This window comes from Bombina bombina, chromosome 3 (genome assembly GCF_027579735.1).
Source record: "Bombina bombina isolate aBomBom1 chromosome 3, aBomBom1.pri, whole genome shotgun sequence".
NCBI classification, from domain to species: domain Eukaryota; kingdom Metazoa; phylum Chordata; class Amphibia; order Anura; family Bombinatoridae; genus Bombina; species Bombina bombina.
The window spans coordinates 512,980,112-513,004,142 of NC_069501.1; the positions used below are offsets into that span (position 1 = coordinate 512,980,112).

General features: G+C 39.3%; 1 protein-coding gene across 2 annotated transcripts in view; it reads right to left on the reverse strand.

Moving 5' to 3' along the window:
- The window catches only part of CACNA1S (calcium voltage-gated channel subunit alpha1 S), a 572,869-nt gene that overhangs the window by 297,658 nt on the left and 251,180 nt on the right, over positions 1–24,031 (reverse strand). For both annotated transcript variants that reach the window (XM_053706913.1, XM_053706914.1), the window contains exon 18: positions 12,804–12,936. In XM_053706913.1, coding sequence (XP_053562888.1) covers positions 12,804–12,936 — 133 coding nt within the window. The remainder of the gene's footprint in view (positions 1–12,803; positions 12,937–24,031) is intronic.

The following is a 24,031-nucleotide window of genomic DNA, read 5'->3' on the forward strand; positions in this document are numbered from 1 at the left end:
TTTTCGTACGCCTAGATTTAGAGTTCTGCGTTAGCCGTCAAAACCAGCGTTAGAGGCTCCTAACGCTGGTTTTGGGCTACCGCTGGTATATAGAGTCGTGTAGGTAAGGGTCTAACGCTCACTTTCCAGCCGTGACTGTTCCATACCGCAGATCCCCTTACGCCATTTGCGTATCCTATCTTTTCAATGGGATCTTCCTAACGCCGGTATTTAGAGTCTTGGCTGAAGTGTGCATTAGAAATCTAACGACAAAACTCCAGCCGCAGAAAAAAGTCAGGAGTTAAGAGCTTTCTGGGCTAACGCCGGTTCATAAAGCTCTTAACTACTGTGCTCTAAAGTACACTAACACCCATAAACTACCTATGTACCCCTAAACCGAGGTCCCCCCACATCGCCGCCACTCTATTAAATTTTTTTAACCCCTAATCTGCCGACCGCACACCGCCGCAACCTACATTATCCCTATGTACCCCTAATCTGCTGCCCCTAACACCGCCGACCCATATATTATATTTATTAACCCCTAATCTGCCCCCCACAATGTCGTAGGGGTTAATACTATTTATTATAGGGTTATTGAGGCGGGAGTGAGGCGGATTAGGGGTTAATAACTTTATTATAGTAGCGGTGAGGTCCGGTCGGAAGATTAGGGGTTAATAATTGTAGGTAGCTGGCGGCGACGTTGTGGGGGGCAGATTAGGGGTTAATAAATATAATATAGGGGTCGGCGGTGTTAGGGGTAGTAGATTAGGGGTACATAGGGATAACGTAGGTTGTGGCGGTGTACGGAGCGGCGGATTAGGGGTTAAAAAAATATGCAGGAGTCAGCGATAGCGGGGGCGGCAGATTAGAGGTTAATAAGTGTAAGGTTAGGGGTGTTTAGACTCGGGGTACATGTTAGGGTGTTAGGTGCAGACTTAGGAAGTGTTTCCCCATAGGAAACAATGGGGCTGCGTTAGGAGCTGAACGCTGCTTTTTTGCAGGTGTTAGGTTTTTTTTCAGCTCAAACTGCCCCATTGTTTCCTATGGGGGAATCGTGCACGAGCACGTTTTTGAAGCTGGCCGCGTCTGTAAGCACCGCTGGTATTTAGAGTTGCAGTGGCGGTAAATTATGCTCTACGCTCCCTTTTTTGAGCCAGCGGTATTTAAAAGGTGCGGGGGAAAAAAAGCCAGCGTTAGCTACGCGGGTCGTTACCGACAAAACTATAAATCTAGCCGTAAGATTGTATTTCTGCAGCAAATAAAATCGTGCAAAATAGACATGAAACCCAAACTTTTTCTTTCATGATTTAGGTAGAACATACAATTTTAAACAACTTTCCAGTTTACTTCTATTATCAAATTTGCTTTATTCTCTTGGTATGCTTTGTTGAAGGAGCAGCAATGCACTACTGGATTCTAACTGAACACATGAGTGAGCCAATGACAATTGGTATATATATGCAGCCACCAATCAACAGCTAGAACCTAGTTTCTTTGCTGCTCCTGAGCTTTCCTAGAAAAACCTTTCAGCAAAGTATAACAAGAGAAAGAAGCAAATTAAATAATAGAAGTAAATTGGAAAGTTGTTTAAAATTGTATGCTCTGTCTAAATCATGCATGTCTAATGACTTTACCGTCCCTTTAAAGTAAGTTCACAGTGTAATGAACAAGTTTGCTTATTATAATAATAAGCAAACTTATTGCTGTTGCACTGTACCTAATGACTTATTAAAAGTAAACACGTTTAGTACAGTGCAAATACAATAGTAGAAAAAACCTGTCTAATAACTGACTTATTTACATAATATGCTAGTTTACAGTATATATATATATATATATATATATATATATATATATACACCACTCAATTTATACCAATGTAGACCCACAATCCCCAGCTCATGTAGGTTTATTCTTGATGTACAAGTGTCACTATTTTACTGTAAAAAAAGAGTTTTAGTTCGTACATGTAAATTGTAATGTCAGTCCACACTGTCTAAAGGGATCATTTACATTAAAGGGACAGTCTACACAAAAATTGTTATTGTTTAAAAAGATAGATAACGCCCTTACTACCCATTCCCCAGCTTTGCACAACCAACATTGTTAGATTAATATACTTTATAAAATTTAAACCTCTAAATTTCTGCCTGTTTCAAAGGCTCTATTAACAGCCTCTTAATCACATGCTTTTGTATTTGCTTTTCACAACAGAAGACTGATCGTTCATGTGAGCCATATAGATAACAAGCTGCTAGATTACGAGTTTTTGTCGGTAAGGCTTGCGGGGCTAACGCTCCTTTTTTTTCCCACCGCTCCCTTAAGCCAACGCTGGTATTACAGGTTTTTTTAAACCTGGCGTTAGTCGCAAAAAGGTGAGCGTAGAGCAACATTTAGCTCCACATCTCACCTCAATACCAGCATTGCTTACGGTAGCGGTAAGCAGCTAAAACATGCTTGTGCACGATTTCCCCATAGGAAACAATGGGGCTGAGCTGGGTGAAAAAAACCTGCAAAAAAGCAGCGTTCAGCTCCTAACGCAGCCCCATTGATTCCTATGGGAAAATAAAAAATATGTCTGCACCAAACACCCTAACATGAACCCCGAGTCTAAGCACCCCTAATATTATACTTATTAACCCCTAATCTACTGCCCCGAACATCGCCGACACCTACATCATAGTTATTAACCCCTAATCTGCCCCCCTGTCGCCGAAACTATATTAAATTAATTAACCCCTAATCTGCTGCTGCCAACGTCGCCACCACTATAATAAAGTTATTAACCCCTAAACCTAAGTCTAACCCTAACACCCCCCTAATTTAAATATAATTTAAATAAAACATAATTTATGCTTACCTGATAAATTTATTTCTCTTGTAGTGTATTCAGTCCACGGGTCATCCATTACTTATGGAATATATTCTCTTCCCAACAGGAAATTGCAAGAGGATCACCCAAGCAGAGCTGCTACATAGCTCCTCCCCTCACATGTCATATTCAGTCATTCGACCAAAACAAGACGAGAAAGGAGGAACCATAGGGTGCAGTGGTGACTGAAGTATTAATTAAAATTTAGATCTGCCTTAACAAGACAGGGCGGGCCGTGGACTGAATACACTACAAGAGAAATAAATTTATCAGGTAAGCATAAATTATGTTTTCTCTTGTTAAGTGTATTCAGTCCACGGGTCATCCATTACTTATGGGATACCAATACCAAAGCTAAGTACACGGATGATGGGAGGGACAAGGCAGGAACTTAAACGGAAGGAACCACTGCCTGTAGAACCTTTCTCCCAAAAACAGCCTCCGAAGAAGCAAAAGTGTCAAATTTGTAAAATTTTGAAAAAGTGTGAAGCGAAGACCAAGTCGCAGCCTTGCAAATCTGTTCAACAGAGGCCTCATTCTTAAAGGCCCAGGTGGAAGCCACAGCTCTAGTGGAATGAGCTGTAATTCTTTCAGGGGGCTGCTGTCCAGCAGTCTCATAGGCTAAACGTATTATGCTACGAAGCCAAAAGGAGAGAGAGGTTGCCGAAGCTTTTTGACCTCTCCTCTGTCCAGAGTAAACGACAAACAGGGAAGAAGTTTGACGAAAATCTTTAGTTGCCTGTAAATAGAATTTCAGGGCACAGACTACGTCCAGATTATGCAAAAGTCGTTCCTTCCTTGAAGAAGGATTAGGACATAATGACGGAACAACAATCTCCTGATTGATATTCCTGTTAGAGACTACCTTAGGTAAAAACCCAGGTTTAGTACGCAGAACTACCTTGTCTGAATGGAAAATCAGATAAGGAGAATCACAATGTAAGGCAGACAACTCCGAGACTCTTCGAGCCGAGGAAATAGCCATCAAAAATAGAACTTTCCAAGATAAAAGTTTAATATCAACGGAATGAAGGGGTTCAAACGGAACTCCTTGAAGAACCTTAAGAACCAAGTTTAAGCTCCACGGAGGAGCAACCGCTTTAAATACAGGCTTAATCCTAGCTAAAGCTTGACAAAAGGCCTGGACGTCTGGAACTTCTGCCAGACGCTTGTGCAAAAGAATAGACAGAGCAGAAATCTGTCCCTTTAAAGAACTAGTTGATAAGCCTTTTTCCAAGCCCTCTTGGAGAAAAGACAATATCCTCGGAATCCTAACCTTACTCCATGAGTAACTCTTGGATTCGCACCAATACAGGTATTTACGCCATATCTTATGGTAAATTTTTCTGGTAACAGGCTTTCGTGCCTGTATCAAAGTATCAATAACTGACTCGGAGAAGCCACGCTTTGATAGGATCAAGCGTTCAATCTCCACGCAGTCAGCCTCAGAGAAATTAGATTTGGATGATTGAAGGGACCTTGTATTAGAAGGTCTTTCCTCAAAGGTAGAGTCCATGGAGGACAGGACGACATGACCACTAGGTCTGCATACCAGGTCCTGCGTGGCCACGCGGGCGCTATCAGAATCACTGATGCTCTCTCCTGTTTGATCTTGGCAATCAGTCGAGGGAGCAGAGGAAACGGTGGAAACACATAAGCCATGTTGAAAAACCAAGGAGCTGCTAGAGCATCTATCAGCTTCGCTCCCGGGTCCCTGGACCTGGAACCGTAAAGAGGAAGTTTGGCGTTCTGGCGAGACGCCATGAGATCCACTTCTGGTTTGCCCCAACGATGGACCAGTTGAGCAAATACCTCCGGATGGAGTTCCCACTCCCCCGGATGAAAAGTCTGACGACTTAGAAAGTCCGCCTCCCAGTTCTCCACTCCTGGGATGTGGATCGCTGATAAGTGTCAAGAATGAGACTCTGCCCAGCGAATTATCTTTGAGACTTCCAACATCGCTAGGGAGCTCCTGGTTCCCCCTTGATGGTTGATATAAGCCACAGTCATGATGTTGTCCGACTGAAATCTGATGAACCTCAGTGATGCTAGCTGAGGCCAAGCTAGAAGAGCGTTGAATATTGCCCTTAGCTCCAGAATATTTATTGGGAGGAGTTTCTCCTCCTGAGTCCAGGATCCCTGAGCCTTCAGGGAATTCCAGACTGCGCCCCAGCCTAGGAGGCTGGCATCTGTTGTTACAATCGTCCAATCTGGCCTGCGAAAGGTCATGCCCCTGGACAGATGGACCCGAGATAACCACCAGAGAAGAGAATCTCTGGTCTCTTGATCCAGATTTAGTAGAGGGGACAAATCTGAGTAATCCCCATTCCACTGACTTAGCATGCACAATTGCAGCGGTCTGAGATGCAGGCGCGCAAATGGCACTATGTCCATTGCCGCTACCATTAAGCCGATTACTTCCATGCACTGAGCCACTGATGGGCGTGGAATGGAATGAAGGACCCGGCAAGCATTTAAGAGTTTTGATAACCTGGCCTCCGTCAGGTAAATTTTCATTTTTACAGAATCTATCAGAGTCCCTAGGAAAGAGACTCTTGTGAGTGGTGATAGAGAACTCTTTTCCACGTTCACCTTCCACCCATGCGACCTTAGAAATGCCAGAACTATCTCTGTATGAGACTTGGCCATTTGCAAGCTTGTCGCCTGTATCAGGATGTCGTCTAGATACGGAGCCACCACTATGCCTCGCGGTCTTAGAACCACCAGAAGAGAGCCCAGCACCTTTGTAAAGATTCTTGGGGCCGTAGCCAACCCGAAGGGGAGAGCTACAAACTGGTAATGCCTGTCTAGGAAGGCAAATCTTAGGAACCGATGATGATCTTTGTGAATCGGTATGTGAAGGTAGGCATCCTTTAAATCCACCGTGGTCATGTACTGACCCTCTTGGATCGTGGGTAGGATAGTCCGAATAGTTTCCATTTTGAATGATGGAACTCCTAGGAATTTGTTTAAAATCTTTAGGTCCAAAATTGGTCTGAAGGTACCCTCTTTCTTGGGAACCACGAACAGATTTGAATAAAATCCCTGTCCTTGTTCCGTCCGCGGAACTGGGTGGATCACTCCCATTACTAGGAATGCCTCTTTCTTTATTTGGTTTTCTGATAACCTTGAAAGATGAAATCTCCCTAGAGGAGGAGAAGCCTTGAAGTCCAGAAGATATCCCTGAGATATGATCTCCAACGCCCAGGGATCCTGGACATCTCTTGCCCACGCCTGGGCGAAGAGAGAAAGTCTGCCCCCTACTAGATCCGTTTCCGGATAGGGGGCCATCCCTTCATGCTGTCTTAGGGGCAGTAGCAGGTTTTCTGGCCTGCTTGCCCTTGTTCCAGGACTGGTTAGTTTTCCAGGCCTGTCTGTAACGAGCAATGGTTCCTTCCTGTTTTGGGGCAGAGGAAGTTGATGTTGCTCCTGCCTTGAAGTTTCGAAAGGCACGAAAATTAGACTGTTTGGCCTTTGATTTGGCCTTGTCCTGAGGAAGGGTATGACCCTTACCTCCTGTAATGTCAGCGATAATTTCTTTCAAGCCGGGCCCGAATAAGGTTTGCCCCTTGAAAGGAATATTAAGTAATTTAGATTTAGAAGTCACATCAGCTGACCAGGATTTAAGCCATAACACTCTGCGCGCTTGAATGGCAAAACCGGAATTCTTAGCCGTTAGTTTAGTTAGATGTACAATGGCATCAGAAACAAATGCATTAGCTAGCTTAAGGGCTTTAAGCTTGTCCATAATTTCATCCAATGGGGCTGAGTGAATGGCCTCTTCAAGAGACTCAAACCAAAATGCCGCAGCAGCAGTGACAGGCGCAATGCATGCAAGGGGCTGTAAGATAAAACCTTGTTGAACAAACATTTTCTTAAGGTAACCTTCCAATTTTTTATCCATTGGATCCGAAAAAGCACAACTATCTTCCACCGGGATAGTGGTACGCTTAACTAAAGTAGAAACTGCTCCCTCCACCTTAGGGACCGTCTGCCATAAGTCCCGTGTAGGGCACACCAGGTCTATCCCACTCCTTGCTAATAATTTCTGTAAGCCTTTTAGGTATAGGAAAAACGTCGGTACACACCGGTACTGCATAGTATCTATCCAGCCTACATAATTTCTCTGGAATCGCAACTGTGTTACAGTCATTCAGAGCCGCTAAAACCTCCCCTAGCAATACACGGAGGTTCTCAAGCTTAAATTTAAAATTAGAGATCTCTGAATCCGGTTTCCCTGGATCAGATCCGTCACCTACAGAATGAAGCTCTCCGTCCTCATGTTCTGCAAACTGTGACGCAGTATCGGACATGGCTCTTGTAGCACCAGCGCGCTCTATTCTTACCCCAGAGCAATCGCGCTTGCCTCTTAATTCTGGCAATTTAGATAATACTTCTGTCAGGGTATTATTCATAATATTAGCCATGTCTTGTAAGGTGATTTGTATGGCCGTCCCTGATGCACTTGGCGCCACAATATCACGCGCCTCCTGAGTGGGAGGCGAAGGTACTGACACGTGAGGAGAGTTAGTCGGCATAACTTCCCCCTCGTTGTCTAGTGATAATTCCTTTATAGATAAAGACTGACCTTTATTATTTAAAGTGAAATCAATACATTTAGTACACATGTTTCTGTGGGGCTCCACAGTGGCCTTTAAACATAGTGAACAAACAGATTCATCTGTGTCAGACATGTTTAAACAGACTAGCAATAAGACTAGCAGACTTGGAAAACACTGTAAATAATTTTACAAGTAATAAAGAAAAACGCTACTGTGCCTTTAAGAAGCACAGAAAACTGTCACAGTTGAAATAACAATGAACCAAATCAGTTATAGCAAACAAATTTTCACAGTAAATGTATTAAGTTAGCAGAGCATTGCACCCACTTGCAAATGGATGATTAACCCCTTAAAACCCAAACGGTTTTTATAAGCAAAAAAACGTTTTTTTTTTTTTTAATACAGTCAAAAAACCACTGTCACAGGTCTGCTGTGACTGATTACCTCCCTCAAAATGACTTTTGAAGTCCCTTAAGCTGTCTGGAGACGACCCGGGTCAAGCAGAAGGAAGCAGGAAGACAGAGCCTGAATTTTTACTGCGTCAAAAGAGCGCTAAAATAGGCCCCTCCTACTCAATATTACAATATTGGGAGTTTCAGTTAACTGTTTCTATGCAGAAAAATTGTCAGCCATGTGGAAAAATGTTATGCCCCAACAAGTTTTATCACCAATGTACCTCACAAAACGATTAAACATGCCAGCAAAATCGTTTAAAACATCCTTTTTTTAGGAGCATGTATCTCTATTGATAAGCCTGATACCAGTCTTCCTACTGTATTTAAGGCTTATAACATCACTTCAGTATTAATAGCATTTTCTCAGTCAAATTCCATTCCTTAGAAAATTACTTTACTGTATATATTTAAACCAGCCTGCTAACAGTCGCTCTCACTGTATTAAAGGCTTTTACTTACATTACATCGGTATCAGCAGTATTTTCTTAGTCAATTCCATTCCTTAGAAAAATAATTTACTGCACATACCTTGTTTGCAGGGTTCCCCGGCACGCTATTCCCTTTCTGAAAGTTACCCCACTCCTCAGAATATGCGAGAACAGCCAGTGGATCTTAGTTACTGCCGCTAAGATCATAGAAAACGCAGGCAGATTCTTCTTCCAAATACTGCCTGAGAATAAACAACACACTCCGGTGTCATTTTAAAATAACAAACTTTTGATTGAAGAAATAAACTAAGTATAAAAACACCACAGACCTCTCACAACGTCCTATCTATTAAGTTGCCAGAGAATGACTGAATATGACATGTGAGGGGAGGAGCTATGTAGCAGCTCTGCTTGGGTGATCCTCTTGCAATTTCCTGTTGGGAAGAGAATATATTCCATAAGTAATGGATGACCCGTGGACTGAATACACTTAACAAGAGAAATCTAAATAAAATAACTACAATTAAATAAATTATTCCTATTTAAAACTAAATACTTACCTATAAAATAAACCATAAGATAGCTATAATATAACTAATAGTTACATTGTAGCTAGCTTATGATTTATTTTTATTTTACAGGCAACTTTGTATTTGTTTTAACTAGGTAAATTAACTATTTAATAACTACCTAGCTAAAATAAGTACAAAATTACCTGTAAAATAAATCCTAACCTAAGTTACAATTACACCTAACACTACACTATCATTAAACTAATTACCTAAACTACCTACAATTAATTACAATTAAATTCAATAAACTAAATTACGAAAAAAAAACCCCACTAAATTACAGAAAATAAAAAAAGAATTACAAGAATTTTAAACTAATTACACCTAATCTAATCCCCCTAATAAAATAAAAAATCCCCCCAAAATAATAAAATTTCCCTACCCTATACTAAATTACAAATAGCCCTTAAAAGGGCCTTTTGCGGGGCATTGCCCCAAAGTAATCAGCTCTTTTACCTGTAAAAGAAAAATACAATACCCCCCCAACATTAAAACCCACCACCCACACACCCCTACTCTAAAACCCACCCAATCCCCCCTTAAAAAAAACTAACAGTAATCCCCTGAAGATCTCCCTACCTTGAGCCGTCTTCACCCAGCCAGGCACAAGTGGACCTCCAGAGGGGCAGAAGTCTTCATCCGATCCGGGCAGAAGAGGTCCTCCAAGCAGCAGAAATCTTCATCCAAGCGGCATCTTCTATCTTCATCCATCCGGAGTGGAGCGGATCCATCTTCAATCCAGCCGACGCAGAGCCAATCTCTTCAAACGACGTCCTAACGAAGAATGAAGGTTCCTTTAAATGACGTCATCCAATATGGCGTCCCTTGAATTCAGATTGGCTGATAGGATTCTATCAGCCAATCGGAATTAAGGTATAAAAAATCCTATTGGCTGATTGGATCAGCCAATAGGATTGAGCTCCCATTCTATTGGCTGTTCCAATAAGCCAATAGAATGCGAGCTCAATCCTATTGGCTGATCCAATCAGCCAATAGGATTTTTCCTACCTTTATTCCGATTAGCTGATAGAATCCTATCAGCCATTTGGAATTCAAGGGACGCCATCTTGGATGACGTCATTTAAAGGAACCTTCATTCTTCGTTAGGACATCATTTGAAGAGGATGGCTCTGCGTCGGCTGGATTGAAGATGGACCCGCTCCGCTCAGGAAGGATGAAGATAGAAGATGCCGCCTGGATGAAGCCTTCTGCCGTCTGGAGGACCTCTTCTGCCCTGATCGGATGAAGACTTCTGCCGTATGGAGGACCACTTGTGCCCGGCTGGGTGAAGACGGCTCAAGGTAGGGTGATCTTCAGGGGGTTAGTGTTAGTTTTTTTTAAGGGGGGATTGGGTGCGTTTTAGAGTAGGGGTGTGTGGGTGGTAGGTTTTAATGTTGGGGGGTATTGTATTTTTCTTTTACAGGTAAAAGAGCTGATTACTTTAGGGCAATGCCCCGCAAAAGAACCTTTTAAGGGCTATTTGTAATTTAGTATAGGGTAGGGACATTTTATTATTTTGGGGGGCTTTTTATTTTATTAGAGGTGTAATTAGTTTAAAATTCTTGTAATTATTTTTTTATTTTCTGTAATTTAGTGTTTTTTTTCGTAATTTAGTTTATTTAATTTAATTGTAATTAATTGTAGGTAGTTTAGGTAATTAGTTTAATGATAGTGTAGTGTTAGGTGTAATTGTAACTTAGGTAAGGGTTTATTTTACAGGTAATGTTGTACTTATTTTAGCTAGGTAGTTATTAAATAGTTAATAACTATGTAATAACTATTGTACCTAGTTAAAATAAATACAAAGTTGCCTGAAAATAAATATAAATCCTAAGCTAGCTACTAGTAGTAACTATTAGTTATATTGTAGCTAGCTTAGGGTTTATTTTATCGGTAAGTATTTAGTTTTAAATAGGATTAATTTATTTAATTATGTTAAATTTATTTTGTTTAATTTAAATTATATTTTAGTGAGGTTTGGTTACGGTTAGGTTTAGACTTAGGTTTAGGGGTTAATACCTTTAATATAGTAGCAGCGACGTTGGGGGTGGCAGATTAGGGGTTAATAAATGTAAGTAGGTGTCTGCGATGTTAGGGACGGCAGATTAGGGGTTAATAAAATTTAACTAGTGTTTGGGAGGCGGGAGTGCGGCGGTTTAGGGGTTAATACATTTATTAAAGTGGCGGCGATGTCCGGTCGGCAGATTAGGGGTTAAATAATTTTATTATAGTGTTTGCAATGTGGGGCGGGGCTCGGTTTAGGGGTTAATAGGTAGTTTATGGGTGTTAGTGTACTTTTTAGCACTTTAGTTAAGAGTTTTATGTTCCAGCGTTAGCTCATAAAACTCTTAACTACTGACTTTTAAATCCGGTAGAAGTTTTGCCAGGAGAGGGTACACCGCTCACTTCTTCCAAGACTCATAATACCAGCGTTAGGCAAATCCCATTAAAAAGATAGGATACACCACAATTGACGTAAGGGGATTTGCGGTAGCCTCGAGTCACGGAAGAAAAGTGAGCGGTAGACCCTTTCCTGCCTGACTCGTAATACCAGCGGGCATTAAAAAGCAGCGTTGGGACCTTTTAACACTGCTTTTTAAGGCTAACGCCAAACTCGTAATCTCGCCCGGGACGTTATTTAAGAGTTAGCACAACACAATACTAAATGCAACTCAATAGATTTTAAATAGTCACAGTCATGTGATCAGGGGGCTGTTAGAAGATGCTTAGATACAAGGTAATCACAGAGGTAAAACGTATATTAATATAACAGTGTTGATTGTGCCCCTGGGGAATGGGTAATAAAGGGATTATCTATCTTTTAAAACAATACAAATTTTATTGTAGACTGTCCCTTTAAACCCTTGTTGCACATGGCGATGCTGCTTTGAACACACAAGAAAAATTGTGTAAAGTGCACAAAAATAGGATATAAGTCCAGAAATCTTCTATGTGGGTGTCCTTAAAAGAAACGGAAACAAATAATAGTGACGTCCTGTTTAGGAACAATCATATGCAGAGGAATAGAGATATACTCACACTCATTAGAGCTATGACTTAGCTATTAGTTTAAAAGCCCATGTATAAACTTTTCTGTATATCAAAGGGACCGGAAAGACATCCAGCTGGTAAAAGATTTTTATTACAATTAAAATCACTCAAGTATAACAGACTTTTACAAAGAACACAACCGCATGCGATCGACAGCTAACGCTGACACTTCAAGCGTGTGCTGTGAGGCGGAGTATATATATACAGTAGCTGTTAATTGCATGCGGTTGTGTTCTTTGTAAAATCCTATCCTATTTTTGTGCACTGTACACAATTTTTCTTTTTGTATTTCTACCTTTTATTTTTGTGTTTTAACAGGAATCTCATTGTTTTTGTTATTCATCTGCTTTAAACATTCCACCACTGTCAGAGACCCCTCACATCCCACGGGGAAGTGTACTATAATGTTTTTTTGTGAGACTACCTTCAAACAATGGTTCAATATCTTTAGGGCTCGATTTATCAAGCCCTTCACCCACCATCAGAGGTGAGCTGCGGCGGACAGGGGAGCATATGTACACCCCTGTCCACAGTAGCTTGATAAATCGAGCCGAAAGAACATTTAACCTGCAATTTCAATTGTGATGTGGATACATTTAGAACATAATGGTTTTGTGACTATGCTTTGTTGTAGTTAATCTGATCCATAGGATAACAAAGGAATTAAACAAACTTTTCCCAGTGAAGTAATCTAGATCTTTAGATATTGTATGTACATTTATGGTCAGGCAGTTGTAATACAATTGTACATATGGGTCTATGACATGTAGACTTTTCTTGTTCCAATCAGGTATTAACGTTTAGAATTTAAATGTAATTTCAATGAGTACAGCAACTGATCCTTAAAAGAAATGATAGTCTTTATGTGAATTGTGCCTCACTTGTTTGTGGGACTAAATATGAAGAATGAGCTGGCCTCAGGCATTGGAACTGCTTTCTCTTTGAGCTGCAACTCTGCAAGTGGACGTGGTCGAGGACTAAGAGGGATGTCAGGTTCCTCCTCTTCGTCATCACCTATAAGGAATAAAAAAAAGAGAGATACATTGGATGTCAGGGTTCAACAGAATAAATAATATAGGCATAATATATACAAAAAAGACTGCTGGAAACATAAAAAATATTACTTCTGCTCTTACTAGAATAAAATATGATTTATTGGGGCATTACAACTGTTGTTATGATTTTAAAATCTTAAAAATATTGTTGTAGTGTTTCAGTAGATTTTAGTGCAGCAAATGTTTATTTATTTTAACCAATACAGGGCCAGATTACGAGGTGTGCTAACTGTTCCGCTCGAGTGATATCGGGTTTATTGTGGCTGTTTGTGATCATGAGATGTAGCACTCATAATAAAAGTTGAAAGTAAACTCAATCGCTTGTTATTGTTTAAAAAGACAGATAACGCCTTTACTAACCATTCCCCAGCTTTGCACAACCAACATTCATATATTAATATACTTTATAACATTTAAACCTCTAAATGTCTACCTGTTTCTAAGCCACTACAGATAGCCTCTTATCACATGGTTTTGTATTTGCTTTTCCCAACAGGAGACTGCTAGTTCATGTGGTCCATATATATAGCATTGTGTTCAAACACGAGGATTTATTTAAGATTTAGCACAACACAGTACTAAATTCAAGTCAAGTGTGTGTATATATGCATTTATAGACCTATATACACATAGAAACACATATGTCTACATATATAGACATATATAAGTGCATTGGAGCCCTTTGCAGTCAAGTAGATGAAAAAGCATATTTATGCTATATATATATATATATATATATATATATATATATATATATATATATATATATATATATATATATATATATATATATATATATATATATATATATATATATATACTGTATATATCATATTTAATAAAGTGTTATACTGTATATTTACTGTAAATATTTCACATTCCAATGTTCTGCACATAGCAGAATATTTAAAGTATTTTAAATAGGTATTCCTATTCCTGTCGGCATTGCACAAGCATCTCACTTTCAATGCTTGTGCAATTCCGCCCCCTGCACATCCTGATCGGTTCGGGATGATTGCAGTCCGCCACCTCAGAGGTGGCGGACGAGTTAAAGAGCAGCGGTCTTATGACCGCTGCTTCTTAACTTAAGTTTTTCAGTGAGCCTGAAACTTCGGGGGTAGATTGAGGCATCCACTGCTTGGTAAATCTACCCCTAACTCTGCAATATCTTTTCTCTTTATTTTTCCTTACCTCCTCATAGAATCTAATTAGATTAGTTTGAAATTATATTTCTCATAAAACCATGCGGATTAGAAGTTATAATTTTGTTTACTCTAATATACTCATCAATATAATCCCTTATAATCCCTTCAAGTATCTTCCCTGCTACTGATGTCAGGCAATAATGACTCATGAATTAAGAGTAGAGGTTTGGCTATAACAGTGCTAAATTCCCGTAAAACTCTTGGGTATATTCCATCTAGGCCTGGAGTTTTATTTAGCTTAATATTATCCATTTTTTCCTGATATCCTCTAGAGATACCCCAGATATTGGTATGGGCTTGTATGTTCTAGTTTGTTTCATTGTATCTACCATTGGTTTCTCTCTCTTGTGTGTACTGAAAAAAGAACTAGTTTACTAGCTTAGCCTTCTCCCTGCCACCAGGGCCGCCACTAGAAATTCTGGGGCCCCTTACTTAACCATTGATCAGGGCCCCCCTTTGACATGTGCAATTTTTGACCAAGTAACTAAAACGTATATGCACTTTTTTCTTAAGTGTAGTCAAACTTGGAAATGTTGTAAAGGTAGTAACACACAAACACAGTATCACGCACACACACATAAGGATTCACATATAGATACTCAAAGAAACACACAATCAATCTCAGATACAGACACCTACACAGACACTAGCACTTGTTTACTTTGACCTGACAAGTAATGAGGTAGACTACAGTTTTGTAAAAAATGGAGATTCACAAGACAAAATATGGAGTTCTGATTATGTTTTTGTCAAGGGAGATGCCAGCTATATGATGACAACAGCATGCAGTGGCTGAAAAGAAGGTCCCTTTACTGCCTAAATGGATTGCTGACTTTCGAAAAGGTCTCATTAGTCTCAAAGTCTGTAGAAAGATGTGAATAGTCAGTAGTAAGGTTAAAATGTCCTAAAAAGGAACAGACTATGGACACACACACAAACTCAAACACAAACTTGCACATACAGCTTCAGAAAACACACAACATACACACACACAGACACCCACAGAAAACACACAAAGACATATATACACACACACCCTCACAGAGACATCCACAGAAAATGCACAAAGACATACACACACACCCTCACAGAGACATTCACAGAAAATGCACAAAGACAGACACACATACCCTCACAGAGAGACCCACAAAAAAATACATACACACTTATAGAGACACCAACAAAAGCTCAAAGACATAAACACAGACACCCACAGAGACACTTACAGGAGGTAACATTTCTGCACATTGCCATCCCCTAAATCAACAGTGTGTGACATACATGATAAAAAAAATAGCATAAATTAAGAGATCACTTTTTAAAGAATCATATTTGCAAACAAAAATACTTCTGTGAATTCAAAATTGTGCATTATTGATCTGTCAGAATGGGTAGATGAAGAAAAGTACTTTAGAAAGGTTGACATATGTTTGGGTCTCCCCCCCCCCCATTTTCCCCAAACAAGAGCACCACTTCAAATCTGGTGTACAAATGTTCCCATCTGTCAGCTGTACTTAAGGATTTTGAAAATGCTTTCCTCCCTTGAAGCAATGCCTCTTAATACATGCTAGTATCTTATTAGCCTTTGTAGCCGCTGCCCTGCATTGTGAACCCATCTTTAGCTTGTTATCTATTACTACTCCCAAATCCCTTTCCTCCTCTGTTTGGCTAAGTCTTGTCCCATTTAAATAATACATTGCCTGCTTATTTTTACTTCCAAAATATAGAACCTTGCATTTTCCCGTATTAAATCTCATGTTACATTTACCTGCCCATACTTCTAATTTTTGCAGATCCCTTTGTAACGAAAGTTAATCCTGCTCTGACCTAATGACCTTACTTTTGTTAGTATCATCTGCAAAGATAGAGATGTCGCTATTTAATCCTTGATCCAAGTCATTTATATTAAAAAGAACTCATAATCTTGTTTACACGAATGTGCTCATCAATATAATCCCTTCAAATATCTTCCTTACTATTGATATCAGACTAACTGGTCTATAGCTTCCTGGATTATCCCTGCTTCCCTTTTTGAAGAGTGGCACCACATCAGCTTTACACCAATCCTGGGGTAACATGCCTGAGGATAAGGAGTCTTGAAAAATTTAGAGTAGAGGTTTGTCTATAACAGTGCTAAGTTCCCTTAACACCCTTGGGTGTATTCCATCTGGGCCTGGAGTTTTATTAACCGTTATATTATTCAGTTTTTTTCCTTATATCCTCTATACCTACCGAAACCAGGAAAACAGTCACCCACGCCCTTGTCAGCAGCCGGTTGGACTATGGCAACGCACTCTACGCCAGCTCCACCATCAAACTCCAAAAGAGTATCCAGAACGCCTCAGCCAGACTCATCCTCAACATCCCTCTCCAATGTCACATCACCGAACACCTAAGGAACCTTCACTGGCTCCCCATCAACAAGAGAATCACCTTCAAGCTCTTTTCCCACGTGTTCAAGGCCCTACACAACATCAGACCCGAATACATCAACCACCGCGTACATTTCTACACCCCGCCAGACAACTCCGATCGGCCGACCAAGCACTCACAGTCATCACCCGCATCAGCAAATCCACAGTGGGCAGAAGATACTTCTCCCACATAGCAGCAAAGACATGGAACACCCTCCGGCTGCACCTTAGACAATCCACCTCCCTTACAAAGTTCAGAAAGGACCTCAAAACCTTGCTCTTTGACTGAACGCCCATCCCCCCTCCACCTATCTGCTTTCCCTTAGTGCCTTGAGACCCTCATGGGTGATTAGTTCACGCTCTTTAAGTACCCAATAGATAGATAGATAAATATACATAACCCAGTTAATGGTATGGGCTGGCATGTTCTAGTTTGTTCCAAAGTATCATCCATTGGTACTCAGTCTCATACCATTATATCTGGTTAAATGCAGGATTTAGGCTTGTTTGTATGTATTTGCAAATGAAGTCAGCTGTAGTGTAAACTAAACAGTGTTAAGTTAACTTGTCTCATTTCAAACACTGAGCAATCTTAGCCTGAGAGTATAACATTTTATGCAGATGTACAAATTTTAGATAAAATGCCTCCTTTCATCTGGAAAGTCCTTGCATAAAGGGGGAGTAAACTGGAATGTAAAATATATATATATATATATATGCACACACATATATATATATATATATTATGATTATAAGGTATTTGTAGAGCGCCAACAGATTCCGCAGCGCTGTAAAAATCTGCCAAAAGGGCAGCTACCATTTATGTATTGAGGAGGAAACATTTCTGCATGGTTTTAAATATAGAATTTCTACAACATTGTCAAGAAATCATAAATACACTGCTGCATATTGCTAACAAAATGTGTTTTTATGGACCCATGACCCCACCATACAACTACCACACTGAAGTTACAATCCAAAATTGCACAAATAAATAAAAAACATTTACTAAGCAAGTCTGACTCAGGCACACACTGTACAAACTGAAGTGCCAAGTCTGTCTCACACTGTACATAGTGGTTTAGTGCACACTCAGAAATCCTCTCAAATGCAAATGTCATTACTCATTGTAATGCCATTTCCATAGCACTCTGCTGTAGTGCCCTCTAGTGGCTGCCAAAATGTAAAAAAAAAGTATTTTTTTTTTTTTAATTATAGTTGTGCTTGCCTTATGGGGGCCCCCTGGCCCACTGGGCCCCTAACAGGAGTCACCCTATTCACCCCCTGATAGCGGCCCTGCCTGCCACTATTAATCGTGCTACCCGTCTCACATTTTAATGTACCTATATTTTCCTTCTTAGTTTTTTTTTGCTGTTTATATGCTTAAAAAACTTTTAGGGTTTGACTTTGCAATTAATCTTTTGTTTTCATTTTTGGCTAATTTGCTTTTTTTGCATGCTTTGTTACATATTTTATATATTTGGAATGCTGAGTCTGTACTATTTTCTTTGAATAATTTAAATGCCCTACATTTTATCCTAATTTCTCTTAACACATTTGGATTTAGCCACATTGGCTTGGATTTATTTATTTTACTTTTATAACTATGTGGTATGTGTTGATGAGTATATTTATTGGACAATGTTATAAATGTTATCCATTTATCTTCTGTGTTTGTATTTGAGAATACTTTGTCCCAATTTATGCTATTTAATAATGTCCTTAAATCATTGAATTTTGCTTTCTTAAAATGTTGGTCTTGGTTGAATCCTTGTAACACTGCTTATGGAAAGTGATTTCAAATGTGACCATTGTTACCCAAATATTCTTTGACTTATATGTTTGATATTTTCTGTATTGTTTCATTAACTAAATCCAATATTTCTTTATTTCTAGTTTGCTCCTCTATTAATTGTGACATGAAGTTATCTTTGAGAGTATTTACAAATCTATCACCCTTAGCTGTTTTGCTTGTTTCATTTATTTTTAAATTTCTGTAGTGTAGGGAATTTATGAAGGCAATTGATAATTGATTTATATCAACATGCTACAGCCTCCTTAAATGTACCCATAGTAAACCCATGATCTAGTCCTCCATTTGCTAGTATCCTTCATATATGCCTAATTCTGGGAGTATCTCCTGATATGTTTTTATATTAGGCCAGCACTTCCTTGTCTGTGCTTTGTTGCAGCTGTACATATTCTAACAATATGCATTGCAGGCAGAACTCACTATAGCTGATCACTGGAGGTACATAACTTTGTTTAGTGCTATTTCTGAAAAGCAAAAACATGAAAGCTAGAATTCCCCTGCATGGCTACGCACTGCTTGCTTTACATGGAGTCCTGATGCTACCACTCCGTTAGAGAAGAGATATAGGAAATTTGGGACCGGTGAGATCCTGTGTTAGAAAGACTACACAAAATATTTCAGTAGTATTAACATTTTCTAAAATCTGTTAAAATGTTTGCAGTGAAGCTGAAACAAACACACAGGCCAGCAATTACAAACCCTGTTATTACACCTATAAGCATCCATATAAAAGATCCTACTGACAGTGAAAGCTGACAAAAACTGTCATGGACTCTCTTCCTGTAGCTGAATTTTCCCTACCTAGTGAAAACCTAGAAGTGACAACATCGAGTGCTTTGCTGAACACTGCGCCCTTGTATGTTAAAATGCTGGTTTAGCAAATGCCCATTGTAAGACAGCTTTTACAATATGAAATGACAGAACAGGGGGCTATCAACTCTCTAACCCTGCATGCAGTGAATCATTAGAACAATAAGAGGGAGCTGCTCACAATACTAAATATAGGGAAACAAGGAGAAACAAGGAGAACAGAATAGGAAAAAGTGCCAAGGTGGCTATACGCTTATCACTGTGGTAGTCATTAGATAGAACCATTAAACAACATCTGGGGTATCTCCTATGCTCACAGCTATCTCCATCTATCAAATGAGTGGTCCTGTGTCAATTAAGCGGCTACTTTATTGTCATACTACCTTTTAGAATTGGTTATTTGTTGAGTGTTTCTGCATAATAATATATCATAAGGCCCACATTTGAAAGAGTGTGGTGCCACAATTCATATACTTACTAGTTATGCCACGATCCTCAAAGTAATACTGAAAACCTGGCAGTAACTGCTAGCCTCATTTTGTTTCCCTGTTGATGTCATAGCTCATAGATCTATGTTTTTTCTGATCTAGACATTTTAAGAATACTTTTCGTAGAACAATTTTATGTTTTTTTTTTAATATATATGTTTTATTTCAATGAGTGAGTTTGGACAGGGTTGTGAACATGCACACATTGTTACATACACGTCCCTCTGGGAAATCAGAATTTTGTGTAATTTTTAAAATGTATGCTATAGTTGTATTTTTACATACTTTTTTTTTACTATCCTATAATATAAAAGGCTAAGTGTCTTTGTCCGAAGCTGTCATGCGATAAACACACCTGGCCTTTACCCGCAGCAGGGCAGATGCCTGATCGTTACAGATCGTGAGACTGTGTGTGTCACCATCTGTAACGATCTTCTGCTGGTGCTGGCGGGAGGTGTGGGCGGGAGGCTGGTGTGCTACTCAGCAGTGAAGGACAGAGGGATAGGGACAGGGACAGAGGGATAGGGACAGGGGGACAGGGATAGAGGGATAGGGACAGAGGGACAGGGACAGAGGGATAGAGGGATAGGGACAGAGGGACTTTAACACTAGTTTTCTGCATAAATTGCAAGATGTGTATAGTACAAAAATATTATATTTTCATTTCTGATGTTTAATTGTAAAGCTTCATTTAAAAGGTCTAAAATCCTATATGTTGGTGTTTTTGGAAGATGAACTAATGCTAAAATTAGTAAAATATGTAGTACAATAAAATGTTGGTTTGGGCCATTTAACTCCTATGCCACCTACCTTTATCCCAATGACTCCCCTGTTGCCTACCTAATCCCATTTAACAGTGTAGTTTAATGCCACTTTTTCCTCTGACCAAACTATTTATGTGAACTTTAAACAGTGAGTTGAACTTAAAATTGACTTCCAACTTTAATAATGAACTAATACAATTTAGGATATACAATTGAAAGGGAATAATTTAACACAATGACATTGAATTGTATAGAAAGGAATTTCCTGGCTACACCATTCTTAGTGTAGACTGAACCCTTCTGAAAAAAGGCATTTCTAAAGGGCAGTTTATTAGGATAATAGGGAACTGCAGTGACATTGTTTCCTATAATATACATTCATCAAAATTAATTTCTTGAATATGGAAAGAAACAATCAACTAACCAACTGAAAAATATACAAAAAGGGATAATAAACTGGCTGGATAATATACACTTTGTAACAGAATATAGTAAACAATTTGGAAGTATTGAAGCAATCTTGAGATTCTGAAAACAGACATAGGATCTAAAAAAACACCAACGTTTTTTTAATTTTCCTTCTCTGGTGCATCTCAATTAAATACATACAACAAGATTACAAGTTGTGCACTAAACCCGGTGTGTAAATAACGCAAATAAATTTAGCAGTATCACACGCTCCATAGCGCTGCCATTACAAGTTTCACAAAAACCTTCTTGTGCTGTGCGTTATTGTGCATAAAGCGCCATACTGCACAAAAGCCATGGTTTTCCCGCATAGACATCAATGGAGAGAAAGTGTTAGAAAAAAACGTACACTTGCGAATGAGGAATGGCGATCGTTATAACGCAATCCCCATTGATGTCTATGGGGAAAAGAAAGTTATGTAAAAACCTAACACCCTAACATAAACCCCTAGTCTAAATACCCCTAATCCGCCACCCCCCGACATCACCGATACTAAATAAAACTATTATCCCCTAATACGACGCCCCTGACATCCCCAACACTAAATAAAACTATTAACCCCTAACAATATAACTACCTTAAAATAAATAAAAACTTACCTGTGAAAAAAGATTAAACTATAAATTAACTTAACATTACTATTTTAAAAAAAAAGAGGACCAGCGCTCCAGATGAGGAACAGCCAGGGGCGTATTAATGCATAGGCCAACAAGGCCGGTGCCTAGGATGACAGATTTTGGGGGGCGGCACTTGGCCGCTGCACTGAATATGTCACCACTGTCCAGGCTTTAAAAAAATGTAATGTTAGCCCGGTCAGGGCAAGTGCTTGTTTGTAAGCAGCAGTGGGCACCTAGAGCGGGTGCAACTTCCTCCTACATTGCTATGTGGGCGTGCCGTGAGGCTAAGCCTCCTATCTGAGACTATGCACAGTGCAGTGGGGAGTCTGAGAGGGAAATTGTGCAGTCTGTGAGTGTGTGGGCCCAACGGCGGCAGTGAGTGTAGCCATTGCGGCACTGTGACTGTCACACTGAGATAATAGTGTCTAATAAGTGAGCAATGCTTGAACACACTTCAATGTTCTCAATATAATGTATTTCCCTTTTTTAGTTAAGATATCTACCAATATCTATATGGTATGGGCTCTCAGATAAGTAATAAATACTTTTTAATTTACACTGCGGCTGCTCAGAAAGGCAGAAGTAGAAATGAGTGTGTAAGTATTTATGTGTATACACATAAACATATATATATATATATATATATATATATATATATATATATATATATATATACATACATATACACACATGCAAGTCCTGGTGAACATTTCCTAAAAAAATGTCACAATACCCTGACCAAAAAATATTATGGCTGCTCAAAAACAGCCTAAAACCTAGGGGGGGGGGGGTGAGGGGCAGCCGAATTTTGAGTGCCTAGGGCAGCACAAAACCTAAATATGCAACTGGGAACAGCGCTCTGGAACTGTGCATCGCCAAAGGCCACTCCGATCCTCCGGGAAGAAGATAGAAGATGTTGCCACCTGGATGAAGACTTTGCTCCGTCTGGACTTCCGGACTTCAGGAACGGTGAGTACATTTTCTGGGGTTAGTGTTAGGATTTTTTTTGTGTTTTTTTGGGGTGTTTTTATTTTTTATTTTTTTGGGTGGGTTTCTTTTTTTAGATTAGGGCTTTTTTATGGCCGCAAAAGAGCTGATTGCCCTTTTAAGGGCAATGCCCATAAAAATTCCCCTTTAGGGGCAATGGGTAGCTTAGGTTTTTTTTAGACTTAGGTTTTTTTTATTTTGGGGGATTGGTTGGGTGGGGTGGTTTTCTGTTAGGGGGGACTTTGTAATTTTTTAGGTAAAAGAGCTGATTGCTTCAGGGCAATGCGCCCTTTTAAGGGCTATTGGTGGTTTATTGTTAGCTTAGGGGGTGTTTTTTGGGTGTGGCTTTTTTGGTTTTATAGGGGTATTAGATTAGGTTTAATTTTTATTATTTTGGATAATTTTGTTTATTATTCTTTCTAATCTTAGTGTTTTTGATTTTTTTTTTCGTAATTTTAGTGTTTGTTTTTTTTGGTAATGTTAGGTTTTTTAATTGTTCGTAATTTTAGTGTTTGTGTTTTTTTTCTAATGTTAGGTTTTTTATTTTTTCGTAGTGTTAGGATTTTTTAATATTGTAATTTAGTGTTTATTGTATTTTTTTATAATAGTAATATTAGGTTAATTTATAGTTTAATCTGAGTTTTTTTTATTTCACAGGTAAGTTTTTATTTATTTTAAAATAGTTATATTGTAACTTTAATTTAAAGTTAGGGGGGTGTTAGGTTTAGGGATTAATAGTTTAATTTAGTGTGTTGCGATGTGGGGGGCTGGTGGTTTAGGGTTTAATAGTTTTAGTTTAGTATTAGCGATGTGAGGGGCAAACATTTTAGGGCTTAAAAGGTTTATTATAGTAGTAGCGATGTTGTGGGCAGGCAGTTTAGGGGTTAATAGTTTTTTATAGTATTTCAATGCGGGGGATGGCGGCTTAGGGGTTAATACTTTGATAGTGTTGGCGATGTGGGTGGGCAGCGGATTAGGTGTTAATAATTAATTTAGTGTTGGCGATGTGGGTGGGCAGCGGATTAGGGGGTTAATATGTTTTATATAGTATTTGCAATGCTGGTGATGACGGTTTAGCGGTTAATAGGTAGTTTATGGGTGCTAGTGTACTTTGTAACATTTTTGTCGTGAGTTTTGTGAAACATTTTTGATTCACAAAATCCATAACTACTGGTCTCAGATCACAGAATGGATTGTGGCGGTATATGCTATAACGCTAGCGTTTTAGCCGGACCGCACAACCGGTAATACGTGAGAGCTCAAAATTCCACACTCAAAATTCATTTTTTGAGTGCTGAATGGAGTGTTGCCTAAAGGCTAAAATGCTAGCGGTATAACCGTACCGCCGCAACTTGTAATACGGGAGACCTGCTTTTTCCGGGCACAATGGACAATTTTTCAGTGGTATAGTCGTACTGCACAACTTGTAATCTTGCTGATAGTTAATTAACTATCGGCTAGATTATGAGTTTTGCATTATGAGGGGT